This window comes from Tachypleus tridentatus, chromosome 2, assembly GCF_004210375.1.
Source record: "Tachypleus tridentatus isolate NWPU-2018 chromosome 2, ASM421037v1, whole genome shotgun sequence".
In the NCBI taxonomy this organism is placed as follows: domain Eukaryota; kingdom Metazoa; phylum Arthropoda; class Merostomata; order Xiphosura; family Limulidae; genus Tachypleus; species Tachypleus tridentatus.
The window spans coordinates 151,112,404-151,131,529 of record NC_134826.1 but is presented as its reverse complement, the minus strand read 5'-3'; the positions used below and the strand labels follow the sequence as shown (position 1 = coordinate 151,131,529).

The 19,126-nt window shown below is 32.1% G+C and overlaps 1 protein-coding gene across 18 annotated transcripts in view; it reads left to right on the top strand.

Annotated features, from left to right (window-relative positions):
* LOC143245365 (uncharacterized) overlaps nt 1-19,126 on the top strand; it is a 161,196-nt gene that overhangs the window by 75,610 nt on the left and 66,460 nt on the right. For all 18 annotated transcript variants that reach the window (XR_013025604.1, XR_013025607.1, XR_013025605.1 and 15 more), the window contains 4 exons: nt 1,472-1,667; nt 4,565-4,699; nt 6,365-6,503; nt 10,848-10,993. Coding sequence is in view for 13 of the 18 variants with exons in the window: in XM_076491617.1 (XP_076347732.1) it covers nt 1,472-1,667; nt 4,565-4,699; nt 6,365-6,503; nt 10,848-10,993 (616 nt within the window). In the remaining 5 variants the exon portion in view is untranslated. The remainder of the gene's footprint in view (nt 1-1,471; nt 1,668-4,564; nt 4,700-6,364; nt 6,504-10,847; nt 10,994-19,126) is intronic.

Below are 19,126 nucleotides of genomic sequence, written 5' to 3'. Positions count from 1 at the left end.
TGATATTTATATCCTGTCAAGACCAAAGTTTATCTGGTGAAGTGGTCTCTGCATCTTCTTGGTGGCTTTGTATTTTATAGGGTAATCCTCACCTTGATGTATTTGCCACTTTCCTCAGCACCAAATTGCTTGTATGTTGGTCTCCAAATCCTTATTTCTATATTCTGGAGGAAGATGAGTGACACCTAACCAGTGTTAAGTATCATAACTTATAATGTGTTAATGAAATACATATAAATAATATAAAAGTAATATATATCTAAATGATTATAAAATCATTCATTTGAGACTAGGGAGGATGTGTTAATCTGGTGTAGATGATAGGATATCCTCTCCCATGTAGTATTGGAGTGAATCTTCAAAATTACTTTTCACTCCTTCAACTGGGATCCCTTATTCCACCTCTACATAGATGTTGGTTCCAAGTGGATGGATTCTGGATATAGAGCTGAACCAATCAATACAAGTCCTCACGTGTGTATTATAGATGTCTTTATTCCATTCCTCATCTATACTCTTGCAACTCCATCCATGATGGAGGTACTTACAGATCAGTACATTTCTTCCTATTCTGCTATCTTTTGATGTTCTTTCTATTCCAAGGATATTACCAAGCTTGGGGTGGTTCCTTTACTTTTAAATTTGAATGAGATGGTTTACATTATACAGACATTTTTTTTCTGAAAAGAGGTACTATACCTTATCAAAATTTATAATTTTTCCCATACTGAAAATGTATTTCTGATAGGTATTTAACTCTTCTCTGGTGCTATCATTTTATGTTGAAACCTGAAATTATAGTTTGGAAGAATTGAGTAGAAGGAGGCACATGCACCTAGAGAGTATATAATGACCACTCTCAAAGCATATAAATCCAACAATGAGTCTCTTCCATTTTCAGACTACATGACACTGCTAGTAGGAGGTTACTTGAACTTCAAACTTTACAGATGAGAAATAAAATCGAACACAAATATTTCATGGAAGGAAAAAAATTTGCAAGTGGGGAAAGAAAAAGATATTGGGAAAGTAAATTAACAGAAAATATATTCAAATATGTAAATATAAAACAATAAATAATGAAGAAATTTTACTTCAAAAATGAAACTTTTTCACAACATCATACAATACAAAGAACACATAATAAATGTGTTTAACACGAGTCCTGCTAAATGAGAAATGATAGTTTGATATAGTTGAATAAAGAGTAATACAACAAGGTTTCATTCCTATTGGTGGAAGGCTGTTGTATGATCATTTCCATGTAAGATACATTGGAATCAGACAGTTCCACATGGATTACAGCTGCAAGTCTCGGCATGCACAAAACAATTTTTGCCTACAGAAAGCAACACTGAATAAGAATAGCTATTTATGAAAGGAAAGGTAATTACATTTTGGAAATAAATTTTTAACTGCAGGAAAGTTACAAATTTTGCTCTTTTGAAAATCCTTTTTTTTTTTTTTTTAGGTAACACCGTATAAAGGTTTTGGTTTAGTGACAGATTTCACTCTAGATGCAAGTGAAGGATGGTTGACAAACATTGATAGATATCCTTTAACTTATCAATTTTTTTATGTAATCCATGGAAACTCAAGGTACTTTCCTATCGAAATAGACATCTCTTTCTTCAGTGGACTAGCAAGGAATATAATACTGCCATGCGGTAAGTTTTGTTAAATATTTTATAAAGAATTTTGTTCTTCACACCATTGACTACAATCATATATACTATACACAGAAAGACCATGAACAAAATGCTAGTACTTTTCATTTAGCATTCTGGACCAAAGAGTCCAATTTTGGCAATGAAGTGGCATAATATAGACAATCATATATAAATTTTTAATTTCATAGACACACCCTACTGACATTTGATAGAATGATATCTCTTCTAATAAAATCATAAAATATATTAGTGATAAAACTAGTTTAAGACTTGCTTTATTTCATTTATAAAATATCAAGCTTTTCTTATACCAACATACTGCTTTTATACAATCCAGTTTAGAGTAATAATTTTAGAAAACAAAATTCATGTACCTTTATCAAATTTCTCATTAAGAATCGCTGTATATAATCTATATCAAATTGAATGCTGTGGAAAGGTTTCTAGCACTTTAACACTCCTACGAAAAGTGGGGCCTAATAGGCCCCAGAGCAACTGGAAAGGTTATTAATATTAGGCTAATAATTTTGTATTTAAATGAAATTGCCATTTCATTAAATTGATTTCATTTCATTAAATGAAATTTAAATGCCATTTCATTAAATTGATTTCATTTCATTAAATGAAATGGCAATTTCATTTAAATACAAATTTATTAGCCTAATATTAATAACCTTTCAAGTTGCTCTGGGGCCTATTAGGCCCCACTTTTTGTAGGAGTGTTAAATGTTCCTGTGATAAAACCCTTCAGATGAATAGCCTACCTTAGTTTTCTTCCAACTGATAAAATGAACAGTAGTTAATAGAAAGGATATGACTTGTGGTTGATTATTTAAAAAGTATAAAACATCTTCCATTTTCTTCCTTCAAAATAGTCATTGGATGTACAAAGCATATCAAAATCCATGAAAAAACAAAATTATTAAAAACTAATTACCCAGGAGGGTTACCATGTTGTGTTTAAAGTTAGAAAATACGTATTACAGATATAAACTGAAACCACATACATGGAACTTTTGACTGATAAACTCTATTTTTTTAACCGATACCTCTAATAGTAAGTAGTGGTATAGTTGCAAACTTTATAGTGCTGGAACTCTGTATAAATATATCATATTTAGTACCTAATTCCTATTTTTGAATCCATTTTAAATAGATAAAATAGGTGCAGCACATTAATCATTTCATATTTTAGTAAGATCAAACTTTAAGGTGGTTCTTCACAGAGGTCTTGTCTACTTCAGAGATTAGTTGTTTTTTTTTCATGAGATAGAAAAAAAGAATGATGAAAATCTATAATTCTCTAAACACTAGTTTTTCATATGAATAGTAGTAGTGCGCTGAGTAATTTTTATTTAATAAAATAATGCAAAAAACAACACAATAATAACAAACAAAAAACAGAATGTCCTTTAAGTATCATAATTTTTCTGGCATTTCTAGTGGTGCAACATGACACATTAAAACATCATTACAATATTTGTTTCTGTAGAAAAAAAATTTCTTAAGAAGCAATCTAAAAATCTCAATACAGAAAACAATGTAATATAATACATCATTTCATAAATGAAAACCTCAATGGTTATAACAAATATAGTTGTAAACATAACAGAGAACTACATGTGTTGAAAAATCCTGAATGAAAACGTGTGACAGGAGGGTTATGACTTATTTGGTGGCTCTGTAACCAAACAATTTTGAAGGATAATAAAAATTTGCTTTTTTAGAGAGATGACAATGTTACAGTGAGTAATTTACGTAAAATTTATTGGTACCTAAATAAAAGTAAGAAACGGTACATTCAGTTACATTTTTATATATACGTAATGTTAAAATGACCCTGTTAAGAGCTGCTATTCTTAGACCTCTGTTCTCAGGAACTCTTCCTGAGCATTAAACATGGTATAACTGGACTTACACTGGTACTGAATTAAATAAGCATAACACCTCTATCTTAAACAGCAAAAAAATGAAGAAATGTGTGTCATATAAAGCTATTAACCTTAAATCAAGTTTAAATAGTGCATATCTTAACGATTATTTTAACTATATTACACTGTCAACAATGTTGTGTTTTATGATGCACTGCCAACACAAATAATGAAAGGAAGTGAATTTTTTTTGATGTAGAATACATTCATGCCAGTTGATTGAGAATAGACAAAAAAAGGTGTCTGGAAAGTAAGTTTTTTAAATTAGTGTTTCAGACTGTCAGTCTGCTAATCTGTCATATGTATTTCAGTACTGCCAAAAAACATGTTACTTATCGCTTTGAGACTTAGAAGAATAGTAAGATTCATTGTAAAATTTGACCATTCAATTTGACAAGGGTAGTCCAAAAGCTCATGCTGTTGGTTTGCTGCCTCTCCTCTTGTCTGTTAGTTGATAATTGGTACAGACAGCCCTCAAGTAGTTTTTTTTTTGTGAATATTTGAAAACATAAAAAAACACAGTTCATTGCCAAAATTGAGATACATAAAAAATGTATTGAAGATTACATTTTAAAATACATGATTTTTGTTATTAATCATTATTCCATGTGAAAAGCCAGAAAGATGTACTTTTATTTCTACTTTTTACCTGCACACTGCAAGGTAACATAATAGATATTAACCTTTCCAAAAGGCAGTGAATTGCTTTAAGAGGATATAAGTGAGATGATGATTTTGCTAGAAGATACATCAGTTTAATATAAGATAGACATCGAAGTGGGTCTGTTTCAGATATAAATGCTTCATCCTTCACTTTAAGTACGTTTTTCACTTTTCTCATAACTGACTGACATTACTTTGCTGAAATTGCCTTCTCAAAAAGTAAACTGCTACCCAGAAGACTTTGTGTGAGTTTATTTGTGTAAACTAACTTTTCTCATATTTACTTCTTGGTCCTATCAGGAACAAATCAGGTGATAGTCAAAGTGTGTGATGTTTTTGGCTTATGTTCTAACAAAGCTCAACGAGTGAATGTACTGTGCAAGAAACCTGTGACATATCAGGAAATTTCCAGCTTTGATAAGCTATTAATGTTTGGTAAGTTATTATAATAATTTATAACTAAAGAATGTCGTGTGTCATTAAATTATATTGTAAACTATGTATAACATGACAGTCATAGTGTCAGTTTTAACTTTAAAATCAAATCTTAAATATCAAGGAAAACTAGATTTTTATAAAAGATGCAGTCATTTTGAAAATTCAAAAAGGTCATTTTAATCAACCTATAATTTAATATCATACCTGAATTATTTAAAAATATAGAGTCTTAACATAAAATAATGGACAGGTTCAAGAAATAGTGGTTACTACATGCAAATATTTTCAATTGATTATGTCTTTTCAGAGACACATATGGTTTTCATATTGTTTCTTTCTTTCATTTTTGTTCCAAATACTTTTCTTTTGACCACCCTTCCCTCATTTTTTGACATATTTTCATGAAACTTGGTAGAATTATACATTGGTCTAATACATCCAGATATTTAGAGGTAAAGTCTCAAACTATCCAAAAATGTATATTTTAAGCTTCTGTGTGGTCATGTTTACAATATTCAAGATGACAGGTGACACAAATATACATTTTCATGTGATATACAAAAAGATTGGGGTCAAAGCTCATAGAAAAAATCATAACTTTAGGATTTTGGATCAATTGTTCAGCCATATTTTGACCAATTTGTATATGATTTGGTAGAAATATACTTTTTACTAGTCTTGCACATTGAAAAAAGAAAAGACAAGAAACACCGTTTTGATGTGTTTTGGACAATTACCTGTGTTTTTGACAATTTTTGTGGGACTTGGTATGAAGATGCAGGTCCCATATACATACAAAAACATGGGTCAGGCCCATTTTTAGTCATTTTAGAAGGCCATAAGGTTAAATAAACCCATTATTTCGTACTTTTGTACTAGATACAACAATAATGAATGTAAGGTATCTATTAAGATATTTTATTCAAAAATTTCTTATTTGAACTTTACTATTTGGGATATTTTTTTCTGTCTTAAAATTGCACTATGGACAACTGTAGTTGTGGATCATTTGATAATTAAAATTTATTAGTAAATCATGAGAAACATAAATATTTGTGAAAACTAGTCAGTGCCCATAGATCACCTACATCTATTATTTACATGTTACTAGTCAGAACAAATTTTTAGAATTTAAGAGTTTAATAGATATAAAACGATAATACCACTTTATTTGTAATAGTGCATCATGCCAGAACAGATGACCACACAGTAAACTTAAATAACATGACAGTAATGCACAATAAAAAGAAAGTTAATAGAAGCATTCTATATTTATCTAGTTACCAAAGCATTGAGGTTACAAAGCTTGAATATCCTTACCAAAAATATACAAATTGTACCTGATTCATGTATTATCAGGAAAGACCCCAGATAATCTTTCTTTCTGGCATATTTACATTGAAATTCTGGTTACTATCACAACAAACTCACAAAGACAAAGTGAGTCTTGAGAGTTGTAACTAGATTAGCATTCTAAAGGTGGGAGTTGAACTAATTATTATCTAAAGATAGAAATTATAACTTATTGAAAATTATATTGAAGTGACTGTATTTGTTACAAATTATGAACAGATTGATGTCTAGTCACCACAACCTCTCTCTTAATAGTTAGTACAACATCTGTTGATCATTTAAATAATTTTATTTGTTTTTTTCTTTCAGGTCATTGTCATAGAGCCTTTTCTTTGATAGATAATATGAAGGAAGTTTTGACTGAAATGGATGAGTTGCAGTTAGAAAACACAGTGATGACACAGATTGAAGATTGTTTTTTGAAAAATATAAAATGGTATCAAAATATGTGAGTTTCCATAGTTGCATATTATGTATTTTCAATTAAATTTTAATGGTATAAATATTGTTCAGGTTAAATTGTTTAAGCAACATTTTTTGTTTGATTTTAGTTCAAAGTTAATTAATAGGCAATCTGTGTTTGGACCATTGCTGGGAATCAAACCTAAGATCTTTTAGCATACATACTAGACTAAACTCTAAACTAACCACCAGCCAACCAAAGGACTATTATTAAGTGATAAATTAACATGCAGTATTCGTAATTTTACAATATGAATAAGAACAGCTATTATTTAAAATATTTGCTGACATGTAAATTATATTTCAGTATGCACATGAAGTTATGGATAAATTCATTAATTTTCCAGTAAGGTAAAAAAGAGATATTCAAGAATAGGATAAATGATTGATTTTAGGAACTGAAAAATAACAGAAACAAATATTCTGGAGTATAAATACACTTGGCAAACCTTTACATTCATATCTGTTTCATGTCTCACTATACACATCAGGTTTGCTGTAAGAATTTCTTTCAAGAAACTTGTTCACATCTGAGAAGAAAATTAATAAAACACAGCAGTTCCTTGTTGTTTATAAATAGAAATGTTCCCTCTATTTGAAAGACTATGTTGGGATAAATGTATTCAGCAAAAGATTTTAAAATACCATACTTCTTTCCTCTATAACAGTTCATGTGTTTTTCAACATGTTATAGAATGTTGGATAGAAATTAAATTTGAACAATTTTATATTCTATTTAGAGCAACAGATCAAAGAACGATAAGATATGAAGATCTCTAGGTATTAATTATTCCCAACATGAAATGAATGTCATGCTTTCATATGTTTTTCACATGATGAATATTGAGGTATAAAATAATTTTATTAAATGGTATAACATAATCTTGGAACACTTTTGTTTTCAGTTGATGTTGTAAAAGTTGCAGTTTTAAATTTCCATAGTAAGTCACATCTCATCACACTTATCACAGTCATATGTGGCCTAATTGAATAGCCTGCTAGAGGACACTGTGGTCTGGTACATAGACCTTCTCAATACTTTTATCTTACATGCATGATCTGGCAGTTTCTTCTTCTGAGGGTCTTTTACTACCTCCATAGCTATTTTAACTATATCCACTAGATAAGTTGTGTTCCATATTTTCTTCTTGGTTGCCAAAATTGTGAAGAATAGGATAACACTTTTGCCACATGACAAACAAAATGTTTTTATAGATATAGATAGATATAGAGGGTTAGAGAAATACAAAATAATGTTTTCAATAATTTATTTATAGATTTAATTATATTTAAAAAAAGGTGGTAGAAGTAAAGAACCAAAAAAGTCAATTTAATTTACTATTATATGAAATTCAGCACATGGGATGTATTCTGTCCACTTGTCTGGTCTATACTTGTTAAATTGACTGTTATATGAAACTCAGCACATGGGATGTATTCTGTCCACTTGTCTGGTCTATACTTGTTAAATTGACTATTATATGAAACTCAGCACATAGAATGTATTCTGTCCACTTGTCTGGTCTATACTTGTTAAATTGACTATTATATGAAACTCAGCACATGGAATGTATTCTGTCCACTTGTCTGGTCTATACTTGTTAAATTGACTATTATATAAAATTCAGCACATGGGATGTATTCTGTCCACTTGTCTGGTCTATACTTGTTAAATTGACCATTATATGAAACTCAGCACATGGGATGTATTCTGTCCACTTGTCTGGTCTATACTTGTTAAATTGACTATTATATGAAACTCAGCACATAGAATGTATTCTGTCCACTTGTCTGGTCTATACTTGTTAAATTGACTATTATATGAAACTCAGCACATGGAATGTATTCTGTCCACTTGTCTGGTCTATACTTGTTAAATTGACCATTATATGAAACTCAGCACATGGGATGTATTCTGTCCACTTGTCTGGTCTATACTTGTTAAATTGACTATTATATGAAACTCAGCACATGGAATGTATTCTGTCCACTTGTCTGGTCTATACTTGTTAACTTTACTATTATATGAAACTCAGCACATGGGATGTATTCTGTCCACTTGTTGTCTGGTCTATACTTGTTAAATTGACTATGATATGAAACTCAGCACATGGGATGTATTCTGTCCACTTGTCGTCTGGTCTATACTTGTTAAATTGACTAAGATATGAAACTCAGCACATGGGATGTATTCTGTCCACTTGTCTGGTCTATACTTGTTAAATTGACTATGATATGAAACTCAGCTCTTGGGATGTATTCTGCCCACTTGTCGTCTGGTCTATACTTGTTAAATTGACTAAGATATGAAACTCAGCTCTTGGGATGTATTCTGCCCACTTGTCTGGTCTATACTTGCTTAATTGACAAATATATGAAACTCAGTACATGGGATGTATTCTGTCCACTTCTCTGGTCTATACTTGCTAAATTGACTATTATATGAAACTCAGCACATGGGATGTATTCTGTCCACTTGTCTGGTCTATACTTGGACTATTATATGAAACTCAGCACATGGGATGTATTCTGTCCACTTGTCTGGTCTATAAAATTGACTATTATATGAAACTCAGCACATGGGATGTATTCTGTCCACTTGTCTGGTCTATAACTGCTAAATTGACTATTATATGAAACTCAGCACATGGGATGTATTCTGTCCACTTGTCTGGTCTATACTTGCTAAATTGACTATTATATGAAACTCAGCACATGGGATGTATTCTGTCCACTTGTCTGGTCTATACTTGCTAAATTGACTATTATATGAAACTCAGCACATGGGATGTATTCTGTCCACTTGTCGTCTGGTCTATACTTGTTAAATTGACTAAGATATGAAACTCAGCACATGGGATGTATTCTGTCCACTTGTCTGGTCTATACTTGTTAAATTGACTAAGATATGAAACTCAGCACATGGGATGTATTCTGTCCACTTGTCTGGTCTATACTTGTTAAATTGACTAAGATATGAAACTCAGCACATGGGATGTATTCTGTCCACTTGTCTGGTCTATACTTGCTAAATTGACTATTGTATGAAACTCAGCACATGGGATGTATTCTGTCCACTTCTCTGGTCTATACTTGCTAAATTGACTATTATATGAAACTCAGCACATGGGATGTATTCTGTCCACTTGTCTGGTCTTTTCTTGCTAAATTGACTATTATATGAAACTCAGCACATGGGATGTATTCTCTCCACTTCTCTGGTCTATACTTGCTAAATTGACTATTATATGAAACTCAGCACATGGGATGTATTCTGTCCACTTGTCTGGTCTATACTTGCTAAATTGACTATTATATGAAACTCAGCACATGGGATGTATTCTGTTTACTTGTCTGGTCTATACTTGCTGGCTTTTAAATATAAGATTTTGTGCAATGTGCCCATAAACAGACCTTTATCCATGATTCAACCACTTAGACTCATGTGTTAGGACCACCAATATGGTGAAACGTGGTGAGACTTAGTGTAGTGTATGTCATCAAAGATTTAGCACTTGACACATGTACAAATTGAAGAAAAATAAATCTATATATGTATCAATTACTTAGAAATCAGTTGGATATTCCTTTATTCATATTGTATTGTTAGTAGCATATATTAAACCCTATCAATTACTTAGAAATCAGTTGGATATTCCTTTATTCATATTGTATTGTTAGTAGCATATATTAAACCCTTCTTTGTAGAAAGTAAATAAGAACCTACAGCTGTATTACAATTGTGAATTTTATTGAAGTGATAAAGTGAAGGAAATCTAGTATTGAATAACAAGCCACACATAAGTGTGTTACAAACTTGTTTGTGTGAGATTTACAGAAAACAAGCTATATCTAGGTGTGTTACAAACTTGTTTGTGTGAGATTTACAGAAAACAAGCTATATCTAGGTGTGTTACAAACTTGTTTGTGTGAGATTTACAGAAAACAAGCTGTATTTAGGTGTGTTACAAACTTGTTTGTGTGAGATTTACAGAAAACAAGCTATATCTAGGTGTGTTACAAACTTGTTTGTATGAGCTTTATAGAAAACAAGCTATATCTAGGTGTTACAAACTTGTTTGTGTGAGCTTTATAGAAAACAAGCTATATCTAGGTGTGTTACAAACTTGTTTGTATGAGCTTTATAGAAAACAAGCTATATCTAGGTGTGTTACAAACTTGTTTGTATGAGCTTTATAGAAAACAAGCTGTATCTAGGTGTTATTTTCTAATTCATTTTTATGTATTTTGTTATATGTAAAAGTGAAAATATGTCTTTTGTACTTATTCTAATTTTATTTTTACTTTAATTTCAAAATATTATTTGAAGATATTTTAACAATTCTCATCGAGATGAGAAAGAAGAAGAAAGAATACAGTCATTGAATGTTTTACCAATGGATAATTTCACCAAACAAGAGAAAGTTGAGATGCTTGTTTTTAAGGATGCAATTTTCCAGTCAATTAAAAAAATGGGTAAGTCTAATGATTTGTAAATACACATTATAATAAAATGTTATTTTGGTGAAGATATCCAACATAGAATATTAGACAATCTTGTGTTAAGATGAACTTAGGTTTATTAATACTGTTCTATTTTGTTGGTAATTCATGAGTTATAATTCTTGAAAAATATTTCAAACAGAAAATATGGAAACAGTGCTCCTGAAAAGAAATTTTAAATTTACCTGTAAAGCGCTTATGTATGATATTTATTATCTTGGTTAAGTAATAAGTAATTTTCAAAATATTCCAAAGGACTTTTAACGATCTTACTATGGACAGGTCAAAAGCACATGTCATGACATTTTGGAATGTTATTCTCAACATCTGATTACAACTTTATTTTCATTATTAGGCAAATTTTAATATTTTGCATATGTTTTAATATTAAGAATGTTAAACATGAATTTCGTGTGTCATATGTCTTATTGTCTTGCCTTATTGTTCTATTATGCCTACCATTCAATGTCTGCAGTGGTTAATGAACTAACAACTCAATCTTCAGACTTTTAAAAGTAAGAATATAAATAAATATTTTTTGATTTGTTGTGAGATCAATATAGGAATATATTAGAATCAATACTATTTATATTTATTGTTAACTTCAAATATAGAAATTATCGAGAGGATAGAAATTATAACGATCTGGGTGCAAGTGATGGTATCACTTATGTTTGATGATTTGCTGCATATGGAGATAAAGAATAATGATATTTTGGTTATAAACTTTCTAAAGATAAATTTTTACATATTCAAGGTAAACATGTTCTTTACAGAAAGAAAAGGGTAGCTGCAAGTAAAAAAACCAGGATGGCTATTAAAGTAAAGCATCATAAATTTAATAAAATTAAATTGACTGGTGTGACAGAAAATGTACAGAAGATAAAAAAAGTTGGTAAAGCAAAGGATTATAAGATCAAAAAGGATGAATGTAAAAAGAGGGATGATAAAAGAAGGCCTGTATCTAATAGTTATGAAATGTCTAGGTTATTCTGTCGTTTTTAATTACATTTTTACTGATGAAGAATTCAGCAATATTCAACATCTTGAACAGATGATGGATGAAAAGAAGATAGAAGTAGATATCTGCATTAATTTTGAACTGGTTAACAAAAATGGAGGAAGTTTAAAGAATGACAAGCCTCCTGGGCCACATTTCCTCAAGGGTTTTGAAAAAGGTTAACTATTACATATATGAGCCAGTTACTGCTATTTTTATCAATCTTTGAACAGTGGACAGGTACAAGAGGACTGGAAACTAGCTACTGAAACTCTTCTTTTCAAGTGATGTGATAAAAAGTTTTTCAGTAGTTGTTGACCCATTAACTTTACAACTGTTGTGAAAAATCTGATAAAATATACTTTGTAAAGTCATTTAGCAAGGTTTATAATTTTGCTGGATAACCAACATGGTTTCACTGAACAAAATTGTTGCATTACAAATCTTTTGACATTCTTTAAAATATATGGTGCTCACGTATAGGAGGGTAAGAGCATAAATTTCCCATATTTGGATTTTCAGAAACATTTGACATGACACCACATCAAATACTTATAAAAATATATCTATAGGTGTGGAAGATAAGTTAGTAAATTGGATAGAAGAGTGGTTGGATGTAAGAAAGAAAAGCATTGTCACAATGTTACAAACAGACTTCTGTCAAACTGGATTAATGTTACGAGTGCAGTACATCAAGGCTCAGATTTAGGACTTTTGCTCCTTTTGGTTGCTGTGTGTGAGATAGATGAAGAAATAATCAATAAGTTACTTAAATTTGCAGATAATATTAAGATCTTGGGTGTTACTATCTGTAAAGAGGTTACTGCTGATTAAAGAATTTATATCATTCAGTGAATTGGTTAAATAAATGGCAAGTGGGTTTTAATTATGAAAAGGAAAGATAATGCATGTGGGTTGTTTGGTAATTGATAGCATTGATATATCAACTTTTCTCATACATAACAGTGAAGATAGTAAGCCTAGGGCATACAACTATAATGTTTGACAGGGAGGCAGTGTTTTTTCATCTAAGATAGTTCTGTTTTTCTAGCAGGATGGTTTGCCTTTGGAATGAGTTACCTTCCATTGTTCCAAGGTCTCAAGCAGTGAGGGGTCCTCCACTGATGATTTAAACTCACTTGAACTCTCTGATTTTTCAATAAATCTTCATATTTCAACTGTTATTTTGTTCTATTCTTACTCATATGACTAGGTTAATTTGATCAACCTCATATCCACCATAAAAAGTGCAAAATAATTTAAAATTACCATTTTGTCTTTCTATAATTACTTCAAATTGTAGCAGAAAACAACATTTCTTTACACTAAATAATTGAAGATTTCTTAACCTTATACAGCTATTTATAATTAAATGCTTTTGTTTTATTGTCTTTTGGACTATGATTTTTTAAAATTGCTACCATAAGAAGCAATAAAATGTGTGGTAACATAAAGCAAATGTTACACTAACCAAGTTAGTTGAAGCTTATGCTACTTGTGAGCTGGAAGTTTAGAAATGGATAGTCCGATTTGTGGGTCCAACAAACTGACCCACAGCTCATGGGGGTATGACATGCTGGTGCCTTCAACCAGTTGGGATCTATTTTGCCAATTTGGGGGGTACATTCACATTTTCTGGTGCATCTAATTCATGCCCAGTTTCAAATTTTTTCTCACCATTACTTTGCTACTAACAGCCTTCATGAGGCTATTTACTGAAATCCTTATTTCCTTCAAGTTGATTGGTTTGTTGTCCTCAGTTCTTGCCTTAGACACGTGGTTTCTCTGTAGTTGGGATCTTCCAGGTTGTGATCTGGCCTTGTCCCATGTTCATTTGCCACTCACTTATCTCAGGGAATTCAGTAGTCCATTTTCTTCAGTAATATGCATTTGACCATGTTACTGAAACTTTGTAATTGTGTGGAATCCTTACAGCAACACTCTACCATTTCTTCTTTGGTAGCTCTTTTGTTGCTGTCAGAACCACAAGCTTCAATTCCTCTTTCTCATCCTGGTTTTTCTCAACCTTTATCTATTCCTTTTTTTTGGGTGGTGGCTTATCTTGTCATTTTCTTTAGTGCAAATCACCATGACACCAACAGTAGTGGACAATTTTATGGGTTCCAGTCCAGTGGGAGCATGATTGTGTGAATTTATTCCCATCTGGTAAACTGCCATCAAAGATTAATGGGTTATTTGGATTTTATCAGATGGGTTTTTTTTACACTTTCTTTCTCCACCTCTGTCATATGTACCCATTTCCATTCCTCTACTTCTAGGTATCATATCCAGCCAGCTTCTATTATTGGTGGTTCATGACCTTCTACTTTAATTGCCCATCTAACCTGTGAATCATATTTCTTCCTATTTTTATTCCAGGCTGTTAATTGTTCCGAAAAAAATTAGAGACTTGTGGTCTGTCATGGATTTGTCCTACCTCAATCAATTTCTCATTCTATCGTATATTACAATGGAATCCTTTCATACCCTCAGGTGGGCTTTTCCTTCAGGTTTATGGATGACCAAGATGAACGTTGTGAATGGTTACTTACATATCCCAGTAGCTTGGAAGTCATGATCATATCTTTGGTTTGTTCATGAAGTGATGAATTATTAGTTTTTTGCATCATTCTTCTGGCTTGCTTCAGTCCTATTTGATTTTTATTGGACAGTTTGAGCATTTTCTCAACTTTTCAATAATCTCAGGATGAGTTTCTATTATTATGTGGATGACTGGCTGCTGCTAGCTCATTCCAAATAGCAGTTTGCTCATTGTACTCGTTATGGGTAGTGGCTCAAGTGAGCTGGTCAGTCAAATTGTAAAAATATTTTCTTCAACCTAACCAACTGCTGACCATTTAGGTGTTTTTTCAACTCATATCTCAGTCAGTGCCAGCCTTCTACTTCACCTGATGGAGCTTTTAGTTCACTGTGTTCTTACTGCTCTCTCTACTACAACTTGTGAATTTCTTTCACATTTGGGGATGTGTCGTACTATGGTTACACTTATCCTTTTAATTTGTGCTCATATGCAAGATCTTCCTTGCAACCAATAGAATTTGGCACAGGAGGCTTTGAAGGGTTTTATTACACTACCAGTTAGGTGATCTGTCTTGGTAGTTAGACAGGACCCACATTTTAACAGATGCTTTGCTTCATCCTCCTCATCTGCATTTATGTATTTCCATGGATGCTTTGCTCCAGGAATGGGGAGAGGGTGCCAATCAACAGTGGGCTTTGGGGTATGGGTTTGTGGCTGAGAATTCTTACCATTTTTACATTCTTGAACTTCTAGCTGTATGTGAGGTCTTGGATCATTTCTTCCATCTGGTAAGGATTTCTTCCAACAATTTCATAGTAAATGCTTATGTCAATCATTATTCTTGATCCTAAAATTTTTCATATGTTGAATTTTCTTGTCTCAGTACACGTGCAAGATATTCCTGTAATTGTGTGTCATTTTATAGTGTTTTCAATGTTGTTGAAGATAATCTATCTTACCCAGACAAAATATATTTGACAAGATGATCTTTTGATCCTCTTGTTTTCTATTGCTTTGCCTTCAGTGGGGTACTCTTCACATTGCTGCCCTTGTCACATCTATCATCCACAAACATTCTCTGTTTTGGACTTTGGTCTTAACTTTGGCTGTCAATTCTACCACTCATGAGTAGAACATCAGGTACCAATATGTGTAACCTGCCATTTGTCTTTTTCACTGAGTGATTTTGATCATCTAAACCACTACTTGTCAAATCCTTCTGACTTCTCCTTTTAGGCGAGCTTAGTCATGATTTCCTCATTTTATTCAGCTACAACCTCCCTCTCCACAACCTCTTTTTTTCTCTCTTATTCAGCAACCTTGGTCATTAGTGATTCATCCTACTTTTTTATGCTAAGTTTTATCTGGTTCTTGATGAGGAAATCAGGTTTATCCAGATGTATTGATCTGTTTCCAGCTACTGTTCCATTTGCCTTTCCTCCATGGAAGTTTGTCAGTGTAAATGAAACATTCTTAAGCTATTGTTCTGTGGTATAGGAGTTTTCTGCTGATTGGCCAACTTCTATTGTTGAATTTTTTACTTAGTTTTTAACTCGGGGATGCTCCATCACCTCAATTTCTGGCTATCAGACAGCTTACCACGTCATTCATTTTTCCAAATCAGGGTATTTACCTCTCTGTTGATACTTTTCTTCTAGATTCATCATTCTCTATGGTGAAATTTTCTTGCAGATTGAGATGTTAATGTGATCATACATTGACTCACTTTGCCTCTATTCAAATCACTTTCCACACATTCTTTGTTTCATCTTTCCTTTAGGACTTTCTTCTCTTTACCTGTGGACATCGAACATATAATTTATTTGTCAAAGATGTCTCATGTACTCTTTTTCCAGATTGCTCTTTTCTTCACAAAATTTTGATGGATCATGAGGGTAAATCATCCTTTTCTCTGATCTCCTTTCCTTTCCTACCTTTATTCTTATCCCAATCTGAATAGATTTCTCTGTTTTTTGCACGATCTGCAATGTTATAGTGTCTGCACAGCTTTCTTCTGTGTCTTATTTCTCTTTTCATGATAATTACTCATTGTCTGGGCCATGCTCTGTGGTAATAGATACCTGATTAGGTGTTCTTTTACCCTTAAAAATCACACTGTTCAGTCACGTTGACTACCTTATGATATTCCATGACCACGCAGTGCACACTGTTATGATGTGATGTTCCAGAATATTACATAAATGTCATCCTTGCTATGAAATTTCTTCATGATTATGCCTGCCTTAGACTGTACCACTCATAGATTACATGGTTAAAGCAAAAGAGGATAGTTTTCCAACCCTGCTATGCCTTGTATTGAATAAATTATTATGGTTTACTTTGAAAAGTAGGGTTTCCTTGTCACTCATTGCACCATCTTAGGTGTTGAAATTCCTGTGGTCTTTCCATTATGTTTCACCCCCATTTTCTCTTAGTGGAATTTGGAGTCCTCACCACTTTTCCATTTCTAATCACTGGGGTAGTGGTTCATAAAGATATTTTCCTGAATGGTTAAATGAAGTCAAAAACCAATACAGAAATACCAATCAGCAGTGAGTAGAATTGTCATGTAGATAATGTGATATCCACTACTGTAAAACATAGAAAAACCAAAGGAATAAGATGTCAAATTAAGGTTCACCCAATTGCATCAATTGAGATCCCTTATCCTATCCACGCATTGATATTGGTTCCAAGTGACTGGGTTTGGGCGTAATGTATAATCAATCAACGTAAATCATCACACATGTATTACGTGTGTCTGTCTTACTTCCTCAACATGTTACATCAGTGTTGTGGGACATTTTAGAGATGCGTGAGATTGTTACTGTTCTTTCCTTATTGCTCTCCCTCAGTGTATCTTATTCTTTTAAACTTTAGTTGAAGATGATATGATCCTCATCCCACCTGTACACTTTCATTGTTTTTCTCATTCCACTTGGATGTGCTCCTCTGTTTTTTCACCTTTTTTCCAATGGGTGAAGTGTGTAACTGTTTCATATGTGGTGTAGTCTCTCATAACAAATCTTTATATTTGACTCCCTTTTCTCAAAGTGTGTCCTTTTGATGCTATTGAAGTATTCTTTTGTTTTCTTACACTGATTTAATCCCTCTATCTATTCAGTGTAGAATTCTAGCTATTCATATGAATAGAGGTAATATACTGTATCATAAGGTATACTTTTCCTACTTTGAAAATGGATTTTTGAAAGGTATTTGTCTTTATTCACATTTCCCACCATTCCTCCTCCTGAAAATGAGTGCTTCCATTTTCTGCCAAAACTTGAAATAATGATCCAGTAGAATTGAACAGAAGGAGTCACATGTGTAACAAGTGTTTGGCACTCTCATTGGTGGAGGGTTCTCACATGATAGTTTGCATGAAAGACACATTAGAATGAGTCATTTCATGTGGAGATAAAAAAGAAGGCTTGTGGCATACTTGAAAGACATTTTTTGCATATAGAGGGCAGCACTAAAGGAGAATAACTATTTTATGTGAGAGTAGGCAAGAACCTGTTGGAAATATATTTTCAGTACAGGAAAATTTATAACTTTCTCCAAGTGGATCTAATTTTTCTCCCTATGCTGTTCTCATAGTCACTAGTACCATCTCATGATTCTTTGCAACATATCTCTTCTTTGAGTGCATTTGTATTTTATTTCATGTGCTCTCAGTCACAGAATGTCTATTTATTAGACTTAGAATTATATGAATGTAAACATTTTTGAATTTTCTAAACAACATCCACCACTAATCACCAAAGGAGAAAAATATTATGTAACAATCTTATAATGTGAGGATTGTATGCCTAAGCACTCACAACTGTAATCTTAAGTTAACCAATAAATTATGTTGATAGGTCTGTACTGTTGAAAAATCAGTTTAAACACATGTTGAACTTTGAATTAAACTTGAATTTGTGTGTGTGTAAAGTTGCTGCATGTTTAATGGTCAGTTTTGTCTTTATTTTAAAATATATGAATGATGAGAAACACTGAGATGCATGGTCTAAAATGTCTGCTTTGTAACAAATATCAGAGTACTTAGAAATATAATCTGTTTATATTATTTAGTTTTTACCTAAACATGTGACATAAGTCAGTGATATTATATATATGCAATAATTTTAAATAATATATGTGCATAACAACAATCCCAGAATTAAGTATAACACAAAATAATTAAATATGTTCAGTATTATGACAGTAATTTCCATTGTAAAAAAAAACTTAACAAAAGGATAATGAGAGCAGTCTTTGACCTCAGACCTAGGTTGGCATTTTAAAGACACTACACAGTATAAATTTACTGTTTCCCCTGACCATTTTTAAGCAGGTCAAAAGTAAGGCTGTATAAATAGCTCCCACGTATGTGGTTAAATGGAATTATTTTTCTCGTGAGAAAATCTACTATTGTGAGGTGTGATTGCCAGTTTGTGAACTTTCATTAGTGTTATATTTGTGTTTTTGATTTTTCTAACTGTTCTAGTTTCACTGCATTACTGTTTTACTGGAAAAATTAACTTTCATAACTTTAGTTTTTTTTCTTTACTGTTCTCAA